This window comes from Mustela erminea, chromosome 11 (genome assembly GCF_009829155.1).
Source record: "Mustela erminea isolate mMusErm1 chromosome 11, mMusErm1.Pri, whole genome shotgun sequence".
Taxonomy (NCBI): domain Eukaryota; kingdom Metazoa; phylum Chordata; class Mammalia; order Carnivora; family Mustelidae; genus Mustela; species Mustela erminea.
In genome coordinates this window covers 5,291,880-5,307,787 of record NC_045624.1, presented here as the reverse complement: position 1 = coordinate 5,307,787, position 15,908 = coordinate 5,291,880, and the positions used below count along the sequence as shown (strand labels likewise).

At 51.3% G+C, this 15,908-nt stretch overlaps 1 protein-coding gene across 8 annotated transcripts in view; it reads right to left on the bottom strand.

The window, feature by feature from the left end:
• Positions 1–15,908, bottom strand: part of PRKAG2 (protein kinase AMP-activated non-catalytic subunit gamma 2) — a 242,260-nt gene that overhangs the window by 42,630 nt on the left and 183,722 nt on the right. For 4 of the 8 annotated variants that reach the window (XM_032305085.1, XM_032305086.1, XM_032305088.1 and 1 more), the window contains one exon: positions 11,818–11,887. In XM_032305085.1, coding sequence (XP_032160976.1) covers positions 11,818–11,887 — 70 coding nt within the window. Of the gene's footprint in view, positions 1–11,817; positions 11,888–12,262; positions 12,423–12,487; positions 12,572–15,908 lie in introns of those variants that run through there. The other 4 variants (XM_032305091.1, XM_032305093.1, XM_032305090.1 and 1 more) reach the window with 2 other exon arrangements.

Below are 15,908 nucleotides of genomic sequence, written 5' to 3'. Positions count from 1 at the left end.
ACGCAGAGAGAAGAGAGGCGCCGGCGCTGGGGACGCTTAGGGCCGCAGGCAACTCCCGGAAGCCGAGAGCAAGGCCGGGCACGGACACCGTCGCAGGGCCGCCGGCGGGGACCCACGCCGCCATCCCCTGGATCAAGCTCTCCCGTCCGAAGTTCTCGTCTGTGGCAGTCTGCGGTGGTGGCTCGGGAAACCGATGCAGCTTCCCCGTGGAGTTCAAGGGCCCGGAACACCTTCCTTGGAGGACCTCAAGTGAGAAGTAATGGCTTGTTTTGACAACCCCTTAGTGCTTTGCGAGTAATTCACTTCTGAGTGTCATGCGCCTTGTACTGAAGTTACGGGGCTCCTTCCTCTTACCCTGGGGCTTCCCGAGGCGCCGGAAAGGTACCCGGCCCAGCCAGTTCCCAGCAGGTCCCGGGACAAGCTCATGCCTGCTTGTGGGTCAAACACAGAGGACTGAGTATGAGTCCGAGCTTCTGTACAGCACATCTCTCCTTCGAGAGAGAAATCCTAACACAGGACCCCAGTTTAAAAGGATACTGGTGAATCTAGATTTAACGATCAGTAAAGAAACTTTAATACCTTTCTAAGACTAAAGGATTGAAAAGGGATGTTTTTTGTCATAGAAATAATGCATCTATGATCGTGTCCCAAGCAATTTTCTTTTTAAAGCAGAACAGCATTAATTTAAAGCTCTAAAAGTGTTTGCAAACATATTTTATACTGAGGCTATTTTCTAATTCTCTGGGACAAAAAAATGTAACTGAATTGAATACAACTGCAGAGGCATGAAAATGTTCACATGGTTGTAGAATATATTTTAAAAACCTGAAAATACAGCAAGACAACTTGATGAATTCATATTTCAGAGATAATCACTAGAGTCCTAAATTACTTTTTATAAAACCTATTCACATAGACTTTTAACTTAGAATGAATTTGTAAAAAATGAATTCTAAGATGATGTGATTCTTTGGTATTTCTAGCCTTAACTACAGGAAAACAAAGAAGACAGACTGCCACTGATAATTAGTCTAAAAAAGGCAAGATGAGGTGGCAGGTGGAAGGTGCTAGAAGGCTGGCTGGGAGTGGCTCGCAGATGGCTCTCCTTGCGGATGGGAGAGAAAAGCACAGGGGCTGGTTCCAGTGACCTGAGATTCCCTAAGCACGTGACCACACCCGCAGCAGCTGGGTTCATTCTGCCTGCTCTGGGCCATGTCCCAGCAAACCTTTCGGCAGAATCCGAGTCAGAGGATGTAAATTAAGCCCGTACAGGAGAGGGGGACTGTGACTGCTCGTACTGGGGTGCTGTCCTAACTCAATCAGCCGTGGGCATCCTTCCCAGCGGCCAGTCTATTAACAGAGCTGTGAGGCCTGGGGGCTTACAGGACCGACACAAGTGTGTGACCCTCAGAGGGACTGGCGGTCTCTCCTTGGGGGCCGGCTTTCCAAGCTACTGTCCAGCCACCACACAGAAGAGGCTCTGCTTGGCCACAGCTGCAACACACACCTGACTCCAAGCCACGTCCCGTCTCCTTCATTTACCAAGACTCAACACTGCTCTTGAATTCATCAGTGATCAGAGCAACAGATCCAAACCACGTCTCAAAGAGATGAGTGTGCACAAGGGGGAGGGGCAGATGGAGAGGGAGAGACCCGTAAACAGACTCCCTGCGGAGCACAGAACACGACTTGGGGCTCGATCTCATGACCCCAAGATCATGGCCTGAGCCAAAACCAAGAATTGGATGCTTAGTTGACTAAGCCACAAAGGCGCCCCAGGATGAAGGCATTTTATTATTTTACTATTTTTTTAAAAAGATTTTTATTTATTTGTTTAAGAGAAAGAGAAAGAGAGCACAAGTGGGGGGAGAGGCAGAAAGAGAGGGAGAAGCAGCCTCCCAGCAGAGCAGAGAGCCCAACACAGGGCTCAATCCCCGGACCTGGAGATCACGACGTAGCCACACACTTAACCAACTGAGCCACCCAGGTACCCCAATGAAGGCATTTTAAAACAAAATTCACATATCACCCCAAACTTCACTTAAAATCCCCCTGAAAACCCAAAGTCCCAACCCCTTATTTCCAATCCCCGTAATTTTATCTTAATATATAGACATGTCACTGTAATTCCCCAAATGATCACTGTTTTTAAAAAATGTATTTTAGGGGCGCCTGGGAGGCTCAGTGGGTTAAGCCGCTGCCTTCGGCTCAGGTCGTGATCTCAGGGTCCTGGGATTGAGTCCCGCATCGGGCTCTCTGCTCAGCGGGGAGCCTGCTTCCCTCTCTCTCTCTCTGCCTGCCTCTCCGACTACTTGTGATTTCTCTCTGTCAAATAAATAAATAAAATCTTTAAAAAAAAATAAATAAAAAATGTATTTTATTCTTCATTCTACATTTTGAAACACAAGTTTACTAGTAAACTAAACAGTAAACTAAAATACACATACGGTAGATTTTTTTTTTTAAGAAAACCATTTAAAATAGTTGAGCAAGAAATAAGTGAAAATGGGGAACATGGAATTTAAAGTATATGGGAAAACCCAGACTCGTGTAGTTTTTCCTAAAGTGCTTAGAAACACAAATGTTAACAAAGTCAATGCTTAAATGTAATTTTACAGGTAATAAGGTTTACCCCCAATTGGTCTTCTCCAAGAACTAGGATCTTGTTTTTCTTAAGAGGAAGAAAAATAAATAAGGTGCATTAGATCTTTTCTTTCCATGCTTTTTGCATTTGGTTTCACGCATGCGGCCGGCGACTCCCAACTGGCGGGGTAAGTGCGGGGGCTCTTCCAGGAAGGGCAGTAAAGACTCGGTAGGAAAGAAGCGGGTAGGTGAAGGCAGAGCGTCTCCCCAGGTAGCTCAAAACCGGCTGCAGTGAATGCCTGAGGGATGCCTCAGCCACAGCCGTGACCTTGAAATTACATGTGATTCCTGTTCTTTTTAAAATGGTTTCATGCTGAATTCTGGGAGCCGCACGACTGAAACGTGCACCCCAGCCGACGTTCCCTTGTTCCTGGGACAGACCTATGAGCTCAGCTGAAGCCACGGCGAGGACGGAGTCCCGAGCATCCGAAGGGCCGGCCGGGTGGGGCCGCCCGGAACATGGACAATGCCAGGAACCACCTCGGCTGCTGGAGGCTTCTGTCCAGTCTGTTTCCATCAACTTCAAGACGCTTCCTTCTCCCTCTGGCTTATTAAGGATTTTGTTAAAGGAACATATGCTGACCTTGCTCAACTGCTGTTCTGGTGTCTACCGAGATGACCGGAAGCTCTTCTCCTTTAACCGGTGGCTGTTAATTCCTCGGTGATTTCTTAATAAACTTTGCTCTTCTTGCATTTCCGGGACACCACCCTGCTTGGTCACCGAGCAGCCTGGGGCTCCTCCCGCTGCCGTCTATGCGGGGGCTCTGCCCATATTCTCAAGGCCAGGTTCGTCACCTGTTTTCCTCTTTGGGTGCCATCAGCTGGTTTGGATGTCAGGATCCAGCTAGCTCAAAGAACGAGCTGGGAAGCCGCCATCTTTCTCTACGCCATCAAATAATGTAAATAGCCTTCACGTTAACTGCTCCGTGAAGGCCTTCCAGAACACGTCCATCGACAGGCTGGACTCTGGGCCTCTATGGCAGGGTCAGAGGAATGCTGAGAACTTTTCGTTACTTTTCTTAAAAAACAGCTTTGTGGAGACAGTATTTCACATCCATACCGTTCACTTATTTAAAGTGTACAAGTCAACTAATTTTAAAGTTCTTTTATGGTGACCGAAAGAGCTTTAAATTTATCGCTATAGTTTGGTATACTCCGGTTTCATTTATTGGTATTCTCTAAATCTTTGCATTTTTAATTAAGAGCCCCCCCCCACCGATTTCTGAAGCTTTGTCTTCTCACTCACTACTTTCCTGAACAGACTCTGCCTACTTTTTGTCCCTTCCGAGAACTAAGCTTTTGGTTTTGTTGAGCAACACTAAGTTTTGGGGCGCCTGGGTGGCTCAGTGGGTGAAAGCCTCTGCCTTTGGCTCAGGTCATGATCTCAGGATCCTGGGATCAAGTCCCTCGTCGGGCTCTCTGCTCTGCAGGGAGCCTGCTTCCTCCTCTCTCTCTGCCTGCCTCTCTGCCTACTTGTGATCTCTGTCAAATAAATAAATAAAACCTTAAAAAAAAAAAGACTAAGTTTTGTATTCTGTTTTATTGATTGCTGCCATTTCAGTAGGATTTTAGGAGGGAAAAGAGATCCGTGAATATATTCAGCAAATCAGCTTGCGTCACAAGTGTGGCGGCCCAATTCAGTCGATTCCTTCAGGTGAACTGAGGTCTGTGTCACCAGGGTCCCACACCGGTGTGCCGCAGTCTGGGATTCGAACAGAACGCTACTCCAACTCACACGGCCCACTGCACTTTGCCAGAGAGTGGACGTCGGTCCGTAAAAGCACGCGCATCTTCGGTTTTGGCAACAGGATGGAGCCTTCGGCACAGACCCCCTGGCAACCTCCCACACGGCACAGCACTCGCAGAGAAAGGTACTAACAGAAGATGCCTCTACAGGCTCCCAGGCTTCTGGGGCTTTCCTCAGGCTCGGCAGGCAGCAGGCTGGTCTTCTCCCATGTGAACTCCGGGCAGTCCGGGTTCCGGCAGAGGCGCGCATGGCGGGAAGAACGGGAAGCACCCCGAGCCCCTGCGCCGGAGTAAAAGCTAAAACCTTTACAATGCTGTGCACGGGTGCACGGGTGCACACATGTTCACAACGGAGTCTCACGTGTCTCGGTGCCTCTGAATCCCAGAGGGCGGTGGGTCGGCAGTCCCCAGCCTCACGGAGCGTACAGGTTGGTGACAGAAACACGGGGAACTGCCTCTGCTTCGTGGCCCCTGCCAGGCTGGAGGGATCAAAAGATCGAGTCCCATCTGGGGCTTAGGGAAGGGCCCCCACCAGGGAAGTGATGCTGGCGCCAAGATCTGAGGAAAACCAGCAGGGGGCCAAGGGGACAGGAAGGCCAGGGAGCAAGGTGAGGGGGCCGAGGCCGGGCGGGGGGGCGACAGAACACAGAGGTGCAGAGGGGGCACCCAGGTCGGCAGAGAGCAGGGAAGGAAACGCAGTCTGGAGCTCCGGTCCGCCGGTGCTTTTATTAACCATCTCTCAGGGCTGCAGGGCCTCCCGACCGGAGGGCACAGCCGATGCCCAGAGCAGCGCTGCCCGGGCCTGGCCTCACGCACTGGCAGGAGTGACTGGCTTCATCACCTGGATGTGGGAGGGGGAGCGAGTCCCAGCAACAGCCTGGAGGCCGGGGTGCGGGCCAGTGGAAGCAACGAGCAGACAGCTGGGGCCTCGGGAGAGATGTGGCCCGGCCGTCATTCGGGCATCGCTGGTCACCATGCAGCGAGGTGATTACGGACACGGGATCCAGACACCGGGTCACCGAGGTGACAGCAGCGAGCAAGGCCGTGGGACCCGAAGGCGAGCAGGCCCTGTGCAGGCCCGTGAGTCAATGGCCAGCGCTCGAGAAAGACGAGTAAGGACCTCTGGGGAGCGACAATGACCCGCCGGCTGTGCGTGGGGGTCGCACGGTGCCGCGGGGGGCGCAGGGCAGAGAATGGCTCTGCGGACTGTCACCAAGGGTTCAAAGCAAGAAGCGGCGCGGCGGGCCCGCAGACACTGGCAAGTGCCTGGGCGGCTCAGCCAGAAGCGGGCCGGCGGGTCACGGCAGGTGGGAAAACAGATGTCCCGGTAAGGGACGCTTCCGCGCCGGTTACGCACGCGGCTCGGGGCACAGGACTGTGTTAGAATCCTGCTTCTCCCCCTTCCCAGACACGGCCCCGAGGTCATTTATTTCTTCTCTTATTTTCTTGGGTTCTTCCTCTCTAAAACAGAGATGATAAAAATACCGACTCTCAAGGCTGTTCCGAGGGCTCGATACACATGAACTCTCCCCGCCGTGCTCGACAAGCTTCCTGTGTGCCAGTTCTGAGAACCACAAAAAAGCGTTCCCCAAAACTTTCCATTTCTTTTAAACAAACTCCAAATGCTCTATAGTATCAAGTTTCTCCACTTTAAAACCCACGGGTGAAATTGAGTCGCAGAGATGCCAGTATAGCGTCTTTCAGGGACTGTGCCCCCCGCGCAGGATGGGACTGTCTCCGGCCACTGCCCTGCCATGCGAATTGGGTCTGGACTGCGGCCTGTGCTCCTGGGGTCCGAGCGGAGTGTCCCCCGTAGCAGGCAGGGTCCGTCTCGAGAGGGAAGGGCATGGAGATCCAGCCGCCACGGAGAGGGCCAGGACGCCGCCTCGGCTCCTGAGGACTTCTCAGTGCCTGGTGAAGCCCGGAGACAGGTCCTCTTTTGAATGCCCCCCAGCCTGCCGCACTCTCCTCCTGATTTCAAGTAGTCAGGATCTTTCCATTTCAGGTAACAAAGCCTCCCCCGTCTCCCCCGACCACGCTATCTCATCAAATCTAAGACACCATCAAATGTCAAGCTACAGCCTAATTCCAGAGACATGAAATCTATGACATGTGGCAAGCTTTAAATATGGGGCCAGCTGGAGAAAAAAGATTTTAATTGTAAATGTTTCATAAAAGTGCAAGTGCTTTTATAACTAAGAGAGAATCTCTTGTCTAAGTCGAGTATGCAAACTCAGAAGGGAAGGAGAGTTTGGACGATAGATTATCAGAGCCTTCTAAGAGTCTATAATAATCATCATTGCGGAGGGGCGGCCACAGGGTGAGGACGAGCCTGTCACTGGGGCAGCTCTGCCACCAGAGGTCAGCACTCCTCACACGAGGGCCAGCGGCTGACCTAGTGGGCTCTGCTGAGCCTCACGGAGCAGAGGCTCTAAAGCTGGTGCTAAGGGGGTGCTCCAGCAGGTCATGGGAACACAGACAATTCTTCCAGAAGTCAGAGCAGTGTTTCTCATACTTTTTTCACTATCCAATCCCCATCTGAAACTTCTTACACATTTTCCCTCCGAACTGTCCCACCCCCAAGAAACTTGAATACCGCAGATACACTGTACATCCGTCTACGTCCTGTGGCCCTTCGGAGAGCCACGAACCATGGCAACATCTCAGGTCCTTGGTGCCCTGACAAGACTCGATCTTTGCCCACTTTGCTCCCCCAGTTTGGAATGAATGAGTTTCAGTGGGCACCAAAGTTTGGTTCTGTTTATAGGGAGGCTGCTGGTTGCCTGAGGCTGTATTTTTGAATTAGAAGGAAAAGTTCAAGTTCACCAAGTGCCAGGCCTTGTTTTAGACAGAAAACTCACAATGACCCCAACAACAAAACAAGCCAGCAAAGCCCCAAGGGGCTCTGGATTATCTGTGGACGCAGCTAATTCATTACCAAACTGAGCCCCAAACTCCGTGACCCTTCACTGAAAGATGCCTTCCCTTCTAAAAAGGCGGCCCTGTTTCTTGTGTACTTTTGATCCGTGTAGACTTGGCTGACCAGCCTTGCTAGAAAAATGAGTTGCAGGTGAATTCTGGAAAGAGTATGCTCTGGAAAATGCTGTGAGGGTGAAGGACAGCCAGGACAGCCAGGATGGTCTGGGCTCAGGGAGGAGTCAGACGGCGAGGGAAGAGGGGAGAAGCCAGCTGGAGAGCCAGTTAGGTGGGCCGAGACAGCCACAGCAAGTTACCGAAACCCTGAAATAAGTGCAGAGTCTGTGACAGCTAAAGGGACAAGAGAGAAGCTGGGAGATAAGAGAGATAGCTCCGAGGGGCCGTTAAATTCTTGAAGCGGTGCCAGAATTACAGCTTTACTAATCACGAATGAATGGCTGGCACTTACTTATCTACTTCGGAAAGCATTCCTGGGTTGTGTTTAGGTCCCTATGAAGTACTTGTGCTTGGTCCTGCCATTAAATAAGTCCGAGACAATGAATTGTGACAAAACAAACATCAATATGACTCACATTTGAATCAGAAATTGGAAGAGCAAACACATCCGCTCACTGTTGCGGGTGAGGCACGGTTCGCATCGCTCTGCGCACACAGAATCAACCACCTCTCCACGCTCCCATAAGGTAACATTTACAGAGATGCCGTCCTCGCTAGGACCCCGACACCGCCGAGCGCCTGCGGTGCCTCAGCCATCCCAGGCACGGGGAACAGCAAGATGAATTGTGAGAGAGGCACAGAAGGGATTTAGGGGGACAGCCTCGAAAAGAGGGTGAGATCTGGGCAGAGCCACGATGCATCAGTAAGAGGGGAGGAGGGGGACAGACGAAGAGGAAGTCCTGCCCGCAGTCTGATGCGACACCCTAACGCGCAGACACCACGACAGGCACGCAGAGCAGGGGGCTGGCTAACTACACCCGGGAGCCCAATCCAGCCTGTTTTCTATTTTATTTTATTTATTTACTTGACAGAGAAAGAGAATACACAAGCAGAGGGAATGACAGGCAGAGAGAGAGAAGCAGGCTCCCCGCTGAGCAAGGAGCCCGAAGTGGGCCTTGATCCCAGGACCCTGAGATCATGACCTGAGCCGAAGGTGGCCGCTTGACTAACTGAGCTCCCTCCAGGAACCCCACTGTCCTGCCTTTTTTTTTTTTTTAAAGATTTTATTTATCCATTTGTCAGAGAGAGAGAGAGGGAGAGCGAGCGAGCACGGGCAGACAGAGTGGCAGCAGAGGCAGAGGGAGAAACAGGCTCCCCGCCGAGCAAGGAGCCCGATGTGGGACACGATCCCACGCCGCTAGGATCATGACCTGAGCTGAGGGCAGCCACTTAACCAACTGGGCCACCCAGGCGTCCCTACCCTGCTTTTTAAGTAAAGTTTCACTGGAGCGTGGCCTGTTGGATTGAGTTTGGTCTTCGCAGCTTTCTCCCTAATCGTAGCCCGGCGAGCTGGGTAGTCGTGACAGAGGCAGAGATCATCTGGCCCTTTGCAGAAGTTGACTGAGGCCTGTTCTAGGGCCTTGTTCTTCACAGAGGGATCTATGAAGCAGCAGCACCGGGAAGTGTTGCAGAAATGCAGACTCTCAGCACCCCCCGCCAACCCCCCAGACCCGCAGAATTAGTATCTGCCTCTAAAAAAGATGTCTGGTGATTTCTGGCACAGAGCGCCTTCTGATCACTGGCTGTGGGGCTGGGAGGAGGCGGGAGACTGCACATGAGGAGAAGCATGCACTTATCCTATATATAGATCGGAGCCAGGGGTAAAGACTTTCCCGTAGAGGAGCGGTCCCTCCGTCAGAGTGTAACGGGAGGAAGCGGTGGCAGCCGACAGTGGGCAGGCCGCTGGTGTCAGAAGCCAGGCAAAAGATGACCCCGACCAGGCCCAGTGGATGGTGGTAGAGCTTCTTCCTCCTTCCCAGAAGCAAAGACATTTTAAGAGATGACTCCGACTTCACCAGGGCCCCCAAACTGTTTCTCACAGACAGAGGATCAGTTATAATGTCTTAGGAAATCGAAAAATACTTGATAACAAAAATACTCGTCGTCGTGTGTTTCTGTGCATAGCAAATGTCTCTCCATCTAAGCAGTGTGTCCAGAGTGCAAGCCATGCATTAAGACATGAACTGGATAGGAAGGGAATTTAAAGATTTAATGAGGACCTATTCAATAGCTATCTATCACAGAGCCTGCTAACACATCAGTTCACAGGATATTTAAAGGTGTAACGGCTCAAACTGTTAGGAGTCCCTCCCCGCACACCCCCAAATAAATGTAAGATTCTGCCTGATACTCAGCTTTTCCATACCATGGATGAATAAGCAATATAAAGTTCAAAAGAAACAAAGCAGCACTTTAGATAACCACGCCAACACTATTTCTTCTTCCAGCTCTGCTAACAGCTTCCAAGCGAGTGCTTAACATTCTGCCTCCTTAAAAACCTAGAAAAGTTTGACAGGGTTATTTGTGGGATTCAGCATGCTTTAAAGTCATGACAGCAATATAGATAAAAATAGATAGGAGAAAACAGGAAATCCCCTTTCTCAGATGCTTAGGTTTAATATGTTAATGACGTTTAATAATGTTGGCAGGAACAATGCAAAAGAAAACAAGGCTTGTGTGTATCAGCTTTGAGAACATGCAACATAATTCAATCAATACATCTCAAGTGAGAAAAAACCCCCATCGAGTCCACATTGAGAACAATCTCTATGTTAAGATTCATTAATAAAAGCCTTAAAAAGTCCACGAATTCGGTAAAGTGGTTAATGGGACTTTAAAAATAATAGTGACTAACATTTCCAGAGCACTGACACTGTACTACCACTCCGCAGATGATCTCAGTTAATCCTTGACACACCCGGTATCAGCTCCATCTCATAAACAAGGAAAGTAAGGCTCGGAGGAGTTTAGTAACTTCTCCAAAGTCACAGAGCGGAACAATGGAGCTAAGCTGTGAAGCTGGGACGGCGTTCTCAACCACAACTGTGGGCGCCTCGCTAAGGGATCTGCTCTCCACTCTCCTCTTGCCCCCACATGAGTCTGCAGAAGGTTTAAATGTAATAGACTCTTCATCGTTACTGGTCTGGGGGACAAAGAAAACCCCCATGATTTAGACAAAGTCTCAGTGGACAGGGAGGCACACCATACCCCTCTGTGGACAGTGGTCAAAACTGGACACGGAACTGATGAGAATGGGGTGGATTCGATTTAAGATACTGGGTTATTTTTCAGTAGGATAAAATGCAAATTAAGTCCCAGTAAGATTCTGAAATGTATCGTGTAACTGCTGGTTAATAATAAATACGGATGCAGACTTTTAACGAGGATTACTACGCATGCATTAGCTCCCAGCTGACATGTTTGTGAAATGCTGCAGGAAATGTAAAACATAAAGTACATGCAGGTACTGGCCTAACAGTGTCTGCTTAACATTGTCGTCTTGGCTGTGTATGCTTCTTTAAGTGATCGCCTGACTAAATGACACAAGTATTAGAGTAAGGCTGGCACAGGGGACAGCACCCACATGGCACATTCTTTGTTCCAGGAGCTTTATTCTATCCATACTCGGGGCAAAAAGAGAAGTCACCAAGTAAATAACGCAAGTATGCCAGGCAGTGCAGAGTTCTTTTAAAATAAATGCCTCAAATTGTCAGGCATCTTGTGCGAAGTTCTTTCTGGACTTTGAGCCCATCCTATCCCATTTCAAATGCCCAAATTTTGCCCAAAGACCAGCTTATCCCCTTCCAATTTTAACAGTTTCAAAATAAGATCCAGGTGAAGGCTCATGGTATTCGCTTTTAAGATGCTAATTTTGCCCGAGAACAAACTCGCCCCCTTCACATTTTAACAGCTTCGCGACGAGATCCAGGGCAGTCAGCGGAGACCAGGGCGGCAAAGAGAAGCCGAGCGAGAGCAGAGGCGGCAGAAATGATGGAAGTGACAGGGTCACCTGAACTCCAGACCAGCGCACTAAACCGCCGCTGGTGTTGCCATTTAACTTTCCCTACGAACCAGCAGACACACCCTGCTGGTGGTATTTTCGGAAGCACAGATAAGGGAACCCGAGCGTGTTATTTAAAGGTGGGGGCCGTCCGCAGCGTTGGGGGGCTGCCTCCGGCGCGCGGTGGCAGTACGAACAATTTCGCGGCGTGACACCTTGCTCTCCTTCGAGTTGGGCCGGGAAGGACAAAAGGGCCGCCCTTCGGTGCGGAGGGCCGGCCGGCGCCGCTGCCTCCCGAGCCCCGCGAGGGTTCCGGCCGGACCGGCGCCCGCGGGCCACTGCGGACGTCCCCCGGGCCGGCTCGGCGTCGGCATCCCCGGCCGCGCTCCGCAGGCAGCCCGGGGCCGCACGGCCTCCGGGGCGTGCACCCCGCGGTCCCCGCGCCCCGGCCCCTCGGCCACGACGCGGAGCGCGTTCCGGCGGGGGACACTCACCTTCTTCTTCCAACTCGAATTTCTCCAGCATGCCGGCTTCCGCGGGTCCCGGGGCCGCCGCCAGCGCCGCCTGAGGAGGAGGAGGAGGACAGGGATCAGCATGCGCTCGGCGGCGCTCGTCCCGGCCGCGAGGGCGGGGGCGCGGGGGTGCGGGGCGGGGACGCGGGCGGGGGCGCGCGGGGGCGCGCGGGGGTGCGGGCGCCGGGTGCGGGCGGGGACGCGCGGGCCGCCGCGGGGAGGGGCCTCCGGGCGGGCTGCGGCGCGGCGGGGCCCGGGCGGCGTGGGGGGCGGGCGGAGAGGGAACCCGGCGGCCCCCAGAGGGCTGCCCGGCCCCGGCCCGCCCCCGCCCCGGGGGCCGCAGGTGGCGCGCGCCGCGGCCTGACCTGCCGCCCCTCCCGAGTGGAACGGCCCGCCCCCCCCAGCCCCCGGCGGCCTTGGTACGGACCGGCGGGGAGGAAGCGTGGGAAGAGGACCCCGAGGAGCCCGCGGCCGGCTCGCGCGACGGCGGCCGGGGCGCCCCCCTCCGGCCGCGGCCCTGCTTCCCGCCGCGGCGGCCGGGCGGCCATTAGCGGAGGCCGGCTTTCCCATCCTGCCCGGCCCTCCCGCCCCGCCGCGCGCGGCCGCGCCCCGTGCCCGCCGCCCCCGGCCGGCGCGTCCCCGCGGGCTTCACCTGCGCAGGTGTGGTCTCGGCCGGCGGGGGTGGGGCGAGAGGGGCGCGCCGCCGGTGGGCGGGGCGACGCGGCCGCGAGAGGGGCCGGGGGCCGCGGAGGGGAGAAGGCCCCGCACGCCGGGCTGGGCTGGGCTGGGCTGGGCTGGGCTGGGGTGGGGGTGGGGGCACTGCTTTCCTTTTTTGGATTTTAGAGCCAACTGCCCATCCTCGTCCCCTATTTAAAAAAGGAAAACGTGTCGTGGATGCACTTGGCAGCTCCCCGTGTGACCCAGCCTTCGTGCGCTCGCTTTCTTCACAGTCGGCTCTACTTCGGGGGAGCCCCGGCCCGGAGCCCACACAAATCTCGGTCTGGCCTGGCCACTCCGGTCACCCTGGATCTTGGGTATCTGAGACTCTCCTATCGGCAGCTCAGGTTGGCGGTCAGGGAGGCTGCCAGGGCCGCCCGGAGAGCAGGGCAGCGGGAGGGGAGACGGGCGCCCGGCTCCCTGAGGCCCTCCGGCGTGACAGCCAATTTCTGCCCCATTCAGGGCGCCCTTTGCTCATTGCGGACTGCAGGGGCCCCAAGGGCGATCAGCTCTCTAGCGCTGATTAGGGCTGTAAAGCACCCCCCCCCCCACACCCACCCCTTAAAAGGAAGCTAGTTTTATCACTCTTGCAAGCCTGGCCTGGAAGAGGAAGTACCGAAGTCTTCTTTGCATTTCCTTTTTGCTCTGTCATCTCAGTTGGGCCAATCCCTGTCTTAAGCTTCTGCTTAAAAAGGGGTGGGGGGGGGAGGTAAGGAAAAACAAAAACAAAACAGAAGCCTAGAGCTGTGTCTTCCTTAACAGCAAGAGCTTGAATGCTTTCGCTCTAAGTTCAGGAACAAGGTTCTAGACCTCTTTGCACACTCTTCTTAGTCAACATAGTACGGAAGTTCCAGCCACTGCATTAAGGCAAGAAAGAGAAAGAAAAGGCATACACGTTGCAAAGGAAGAAATTAAACCATCTCTATGTGCAGATGAAATGGTTGTCTTCATAGAAAGTTCGGAGGAAATCTACTGAAAAACAAAACAGAACCAAAAAAACCCCAACTAGAATGAGCGAGTTCAGCAAAGTCATAGGCTACAAGATCAACACACAAAAATTCGTTGCATTGCCATATCCTAGCAATGAACCTGTGCAAAGTGATATTCAAAACGATGCATAATTTATAATCACTGCAAAGGAAATTAAATGTGCAGGTACACACTTAAACCATGTACAAGATCTGTATGTGGAAAATTACAGTATGTGGATGAAATGAAAGAAGACCGAAATAAATGGAGAGACACCCCATGTTTATGTCTTGGAAGACCCAGATTAGTAAAGATGTCAGTTCTCCCCCCGACTGATCTCTGCATTTAATGCAATCCCTACCAAAATCCTAACAAGATTTTCTGTAGAGAAGATGAGCTAATTCTGAAATTTTATACAGAAAGGCATAGGCTGGAGAACAGCTAAAGCAATCTTGAAAAGGAAGAATGAAGAAGTAATCCAGACTTTGTGGTACTGGTAGGGGCACAGACACAAAAGTCAATAGAAACAAATAGGAAACCTAGAAATAGACCCACAAAAATATGTCAAACTGATGTTTGAGGAAGGTGCAGACACAGTGGCGTTGGAGCAGAGGTTGGTAGGCAAAAAAATAAACCTCCACATAAGCCTCACATCTTATACAAAAATGAGCTCAAATTGGGTCATGGACTTGAAAATGAAATATAAAACTAACAACTTTCAGAAAAAAAAAAAAAACATCTTTGGATCTCCTAGGCAAAGGGTACAACTTGATATCAAGAATATGATCCATAAAAGGTAAAATGAACAAACGGAACCTCATTAAAATTAGAAATGTCTGCTCTGTGGCAGACCCTGGAAAAAGGATGAAAAAACAAGAGACAGAGTGGGAGAAAATACTTGTGAAACCACACAGCTGACAAATGCATCAATGCACGTAAAGAGCTTTCAAAACTTGGGGCGTCTGGGTGGCTCAGTGGGTTAAAGCATCTGCCTTCAGCTTGGGTCGCGATCTCAGGGTCCTGGGATCGAGTCCCGCATCAGGCTCTCTGCTCGGCGGGGAGCCTGCTTCCTCCTCTCTCTCTGCCTGCTTCTCTGCCTACTTGTGATCTCTGTCTGTCAAATAAATAAAAATCTTAAAAAAACAACTCAATAACAGAAAAATAAAAATTAGAATTCAGAATAGGGCAAAAGATATGAAGAGACAGCTCACCGAGAAAGAGGAGTGGCAGTAAGCACACGAAAAGATGTTCAACAACACCAGCCATTAGGGAAGTTACAGATTAAAACCACAGTATACTGTGGCCACACACCTTTAGAACGGACAAAATAAAAACAGTGACAACACCAAATGCTGGCAAGGATGACAAGAAACCGGATCCTTTCTGCATCACTGTGGGGATGGGAAGTCATCATGCCAAAGAGAGAGTACCCACTAGTAGTCACTTCCTGTCACTCCCTTGACCCCTATTCCCAGCCCTAGGCAACCATTTGCTCTATTTGCTCTCTCTGTAGATGTGCCTGTTCTGGACATTTCATAGAAATGGACTCTCATAATACGCGGTCTTTTAGCTCTAGCTCCTTTCACTCAGCGTACTGTTGTCAAGGTTCATCCCTGTTGTAATGCATCAGCATTTCCTTTTTTCTTTTTCTTTTTGCTGAATAATATACCATTGTATGCATACACCACATGTTGCTTTTCCATTCATCGGATGATGGATATGTAGCGGTTCTTCCCTTCTGGACTATTGTGAATACTGCTCTATAAACATTCAAGGACAAGGATCTGTGCGGACATATGTTTTCATTCCTCTCGGGTATAGACCCAGGAATGGAATTTCTGGGTCATATGGTAACTCTATATTTAACATTTTGAGAAACTGCCAAACTGTTTTCCACAGGGGCTGCACCTTTTTACATTTTCACTAGCTATATGTGAGGGTTTCACTGTCTCCCGCACTCTAGTTTTGCAAGATGTTACCATTGGGAGAAACTAGGTAGAGGGCACTCATCTCTTACAACAAACTGTATGTGAATCTACAGTGAGCTCAAAATAAAAAGCTTAATTAAAAAAAAAAAACAACACGGGGGTACATAGTAGAAGTGTCAATCATCCTCATGTTTGAAAAATCGATGTTTAGTTTCTTGCAGTAATTCCAGTATAACTATACAAACAAATCCCTAATTGGTGTTTATCGGGTGCACAATCAATTTCACCTGTAATCTGGATGAGTTTTTTTTTTGGGGGGGACAGGTCAAAATGGGCCATAAATGGAAGTATGTGTGTCTGGAGGCAGTGAGTGTGCAAATGGGTTCTCAGACTAAAAAGTCCTGTACCTAGTGCTGTTGAAGTTGGGAGAGAATGGAAATTAAAACAAATTACTGAGAG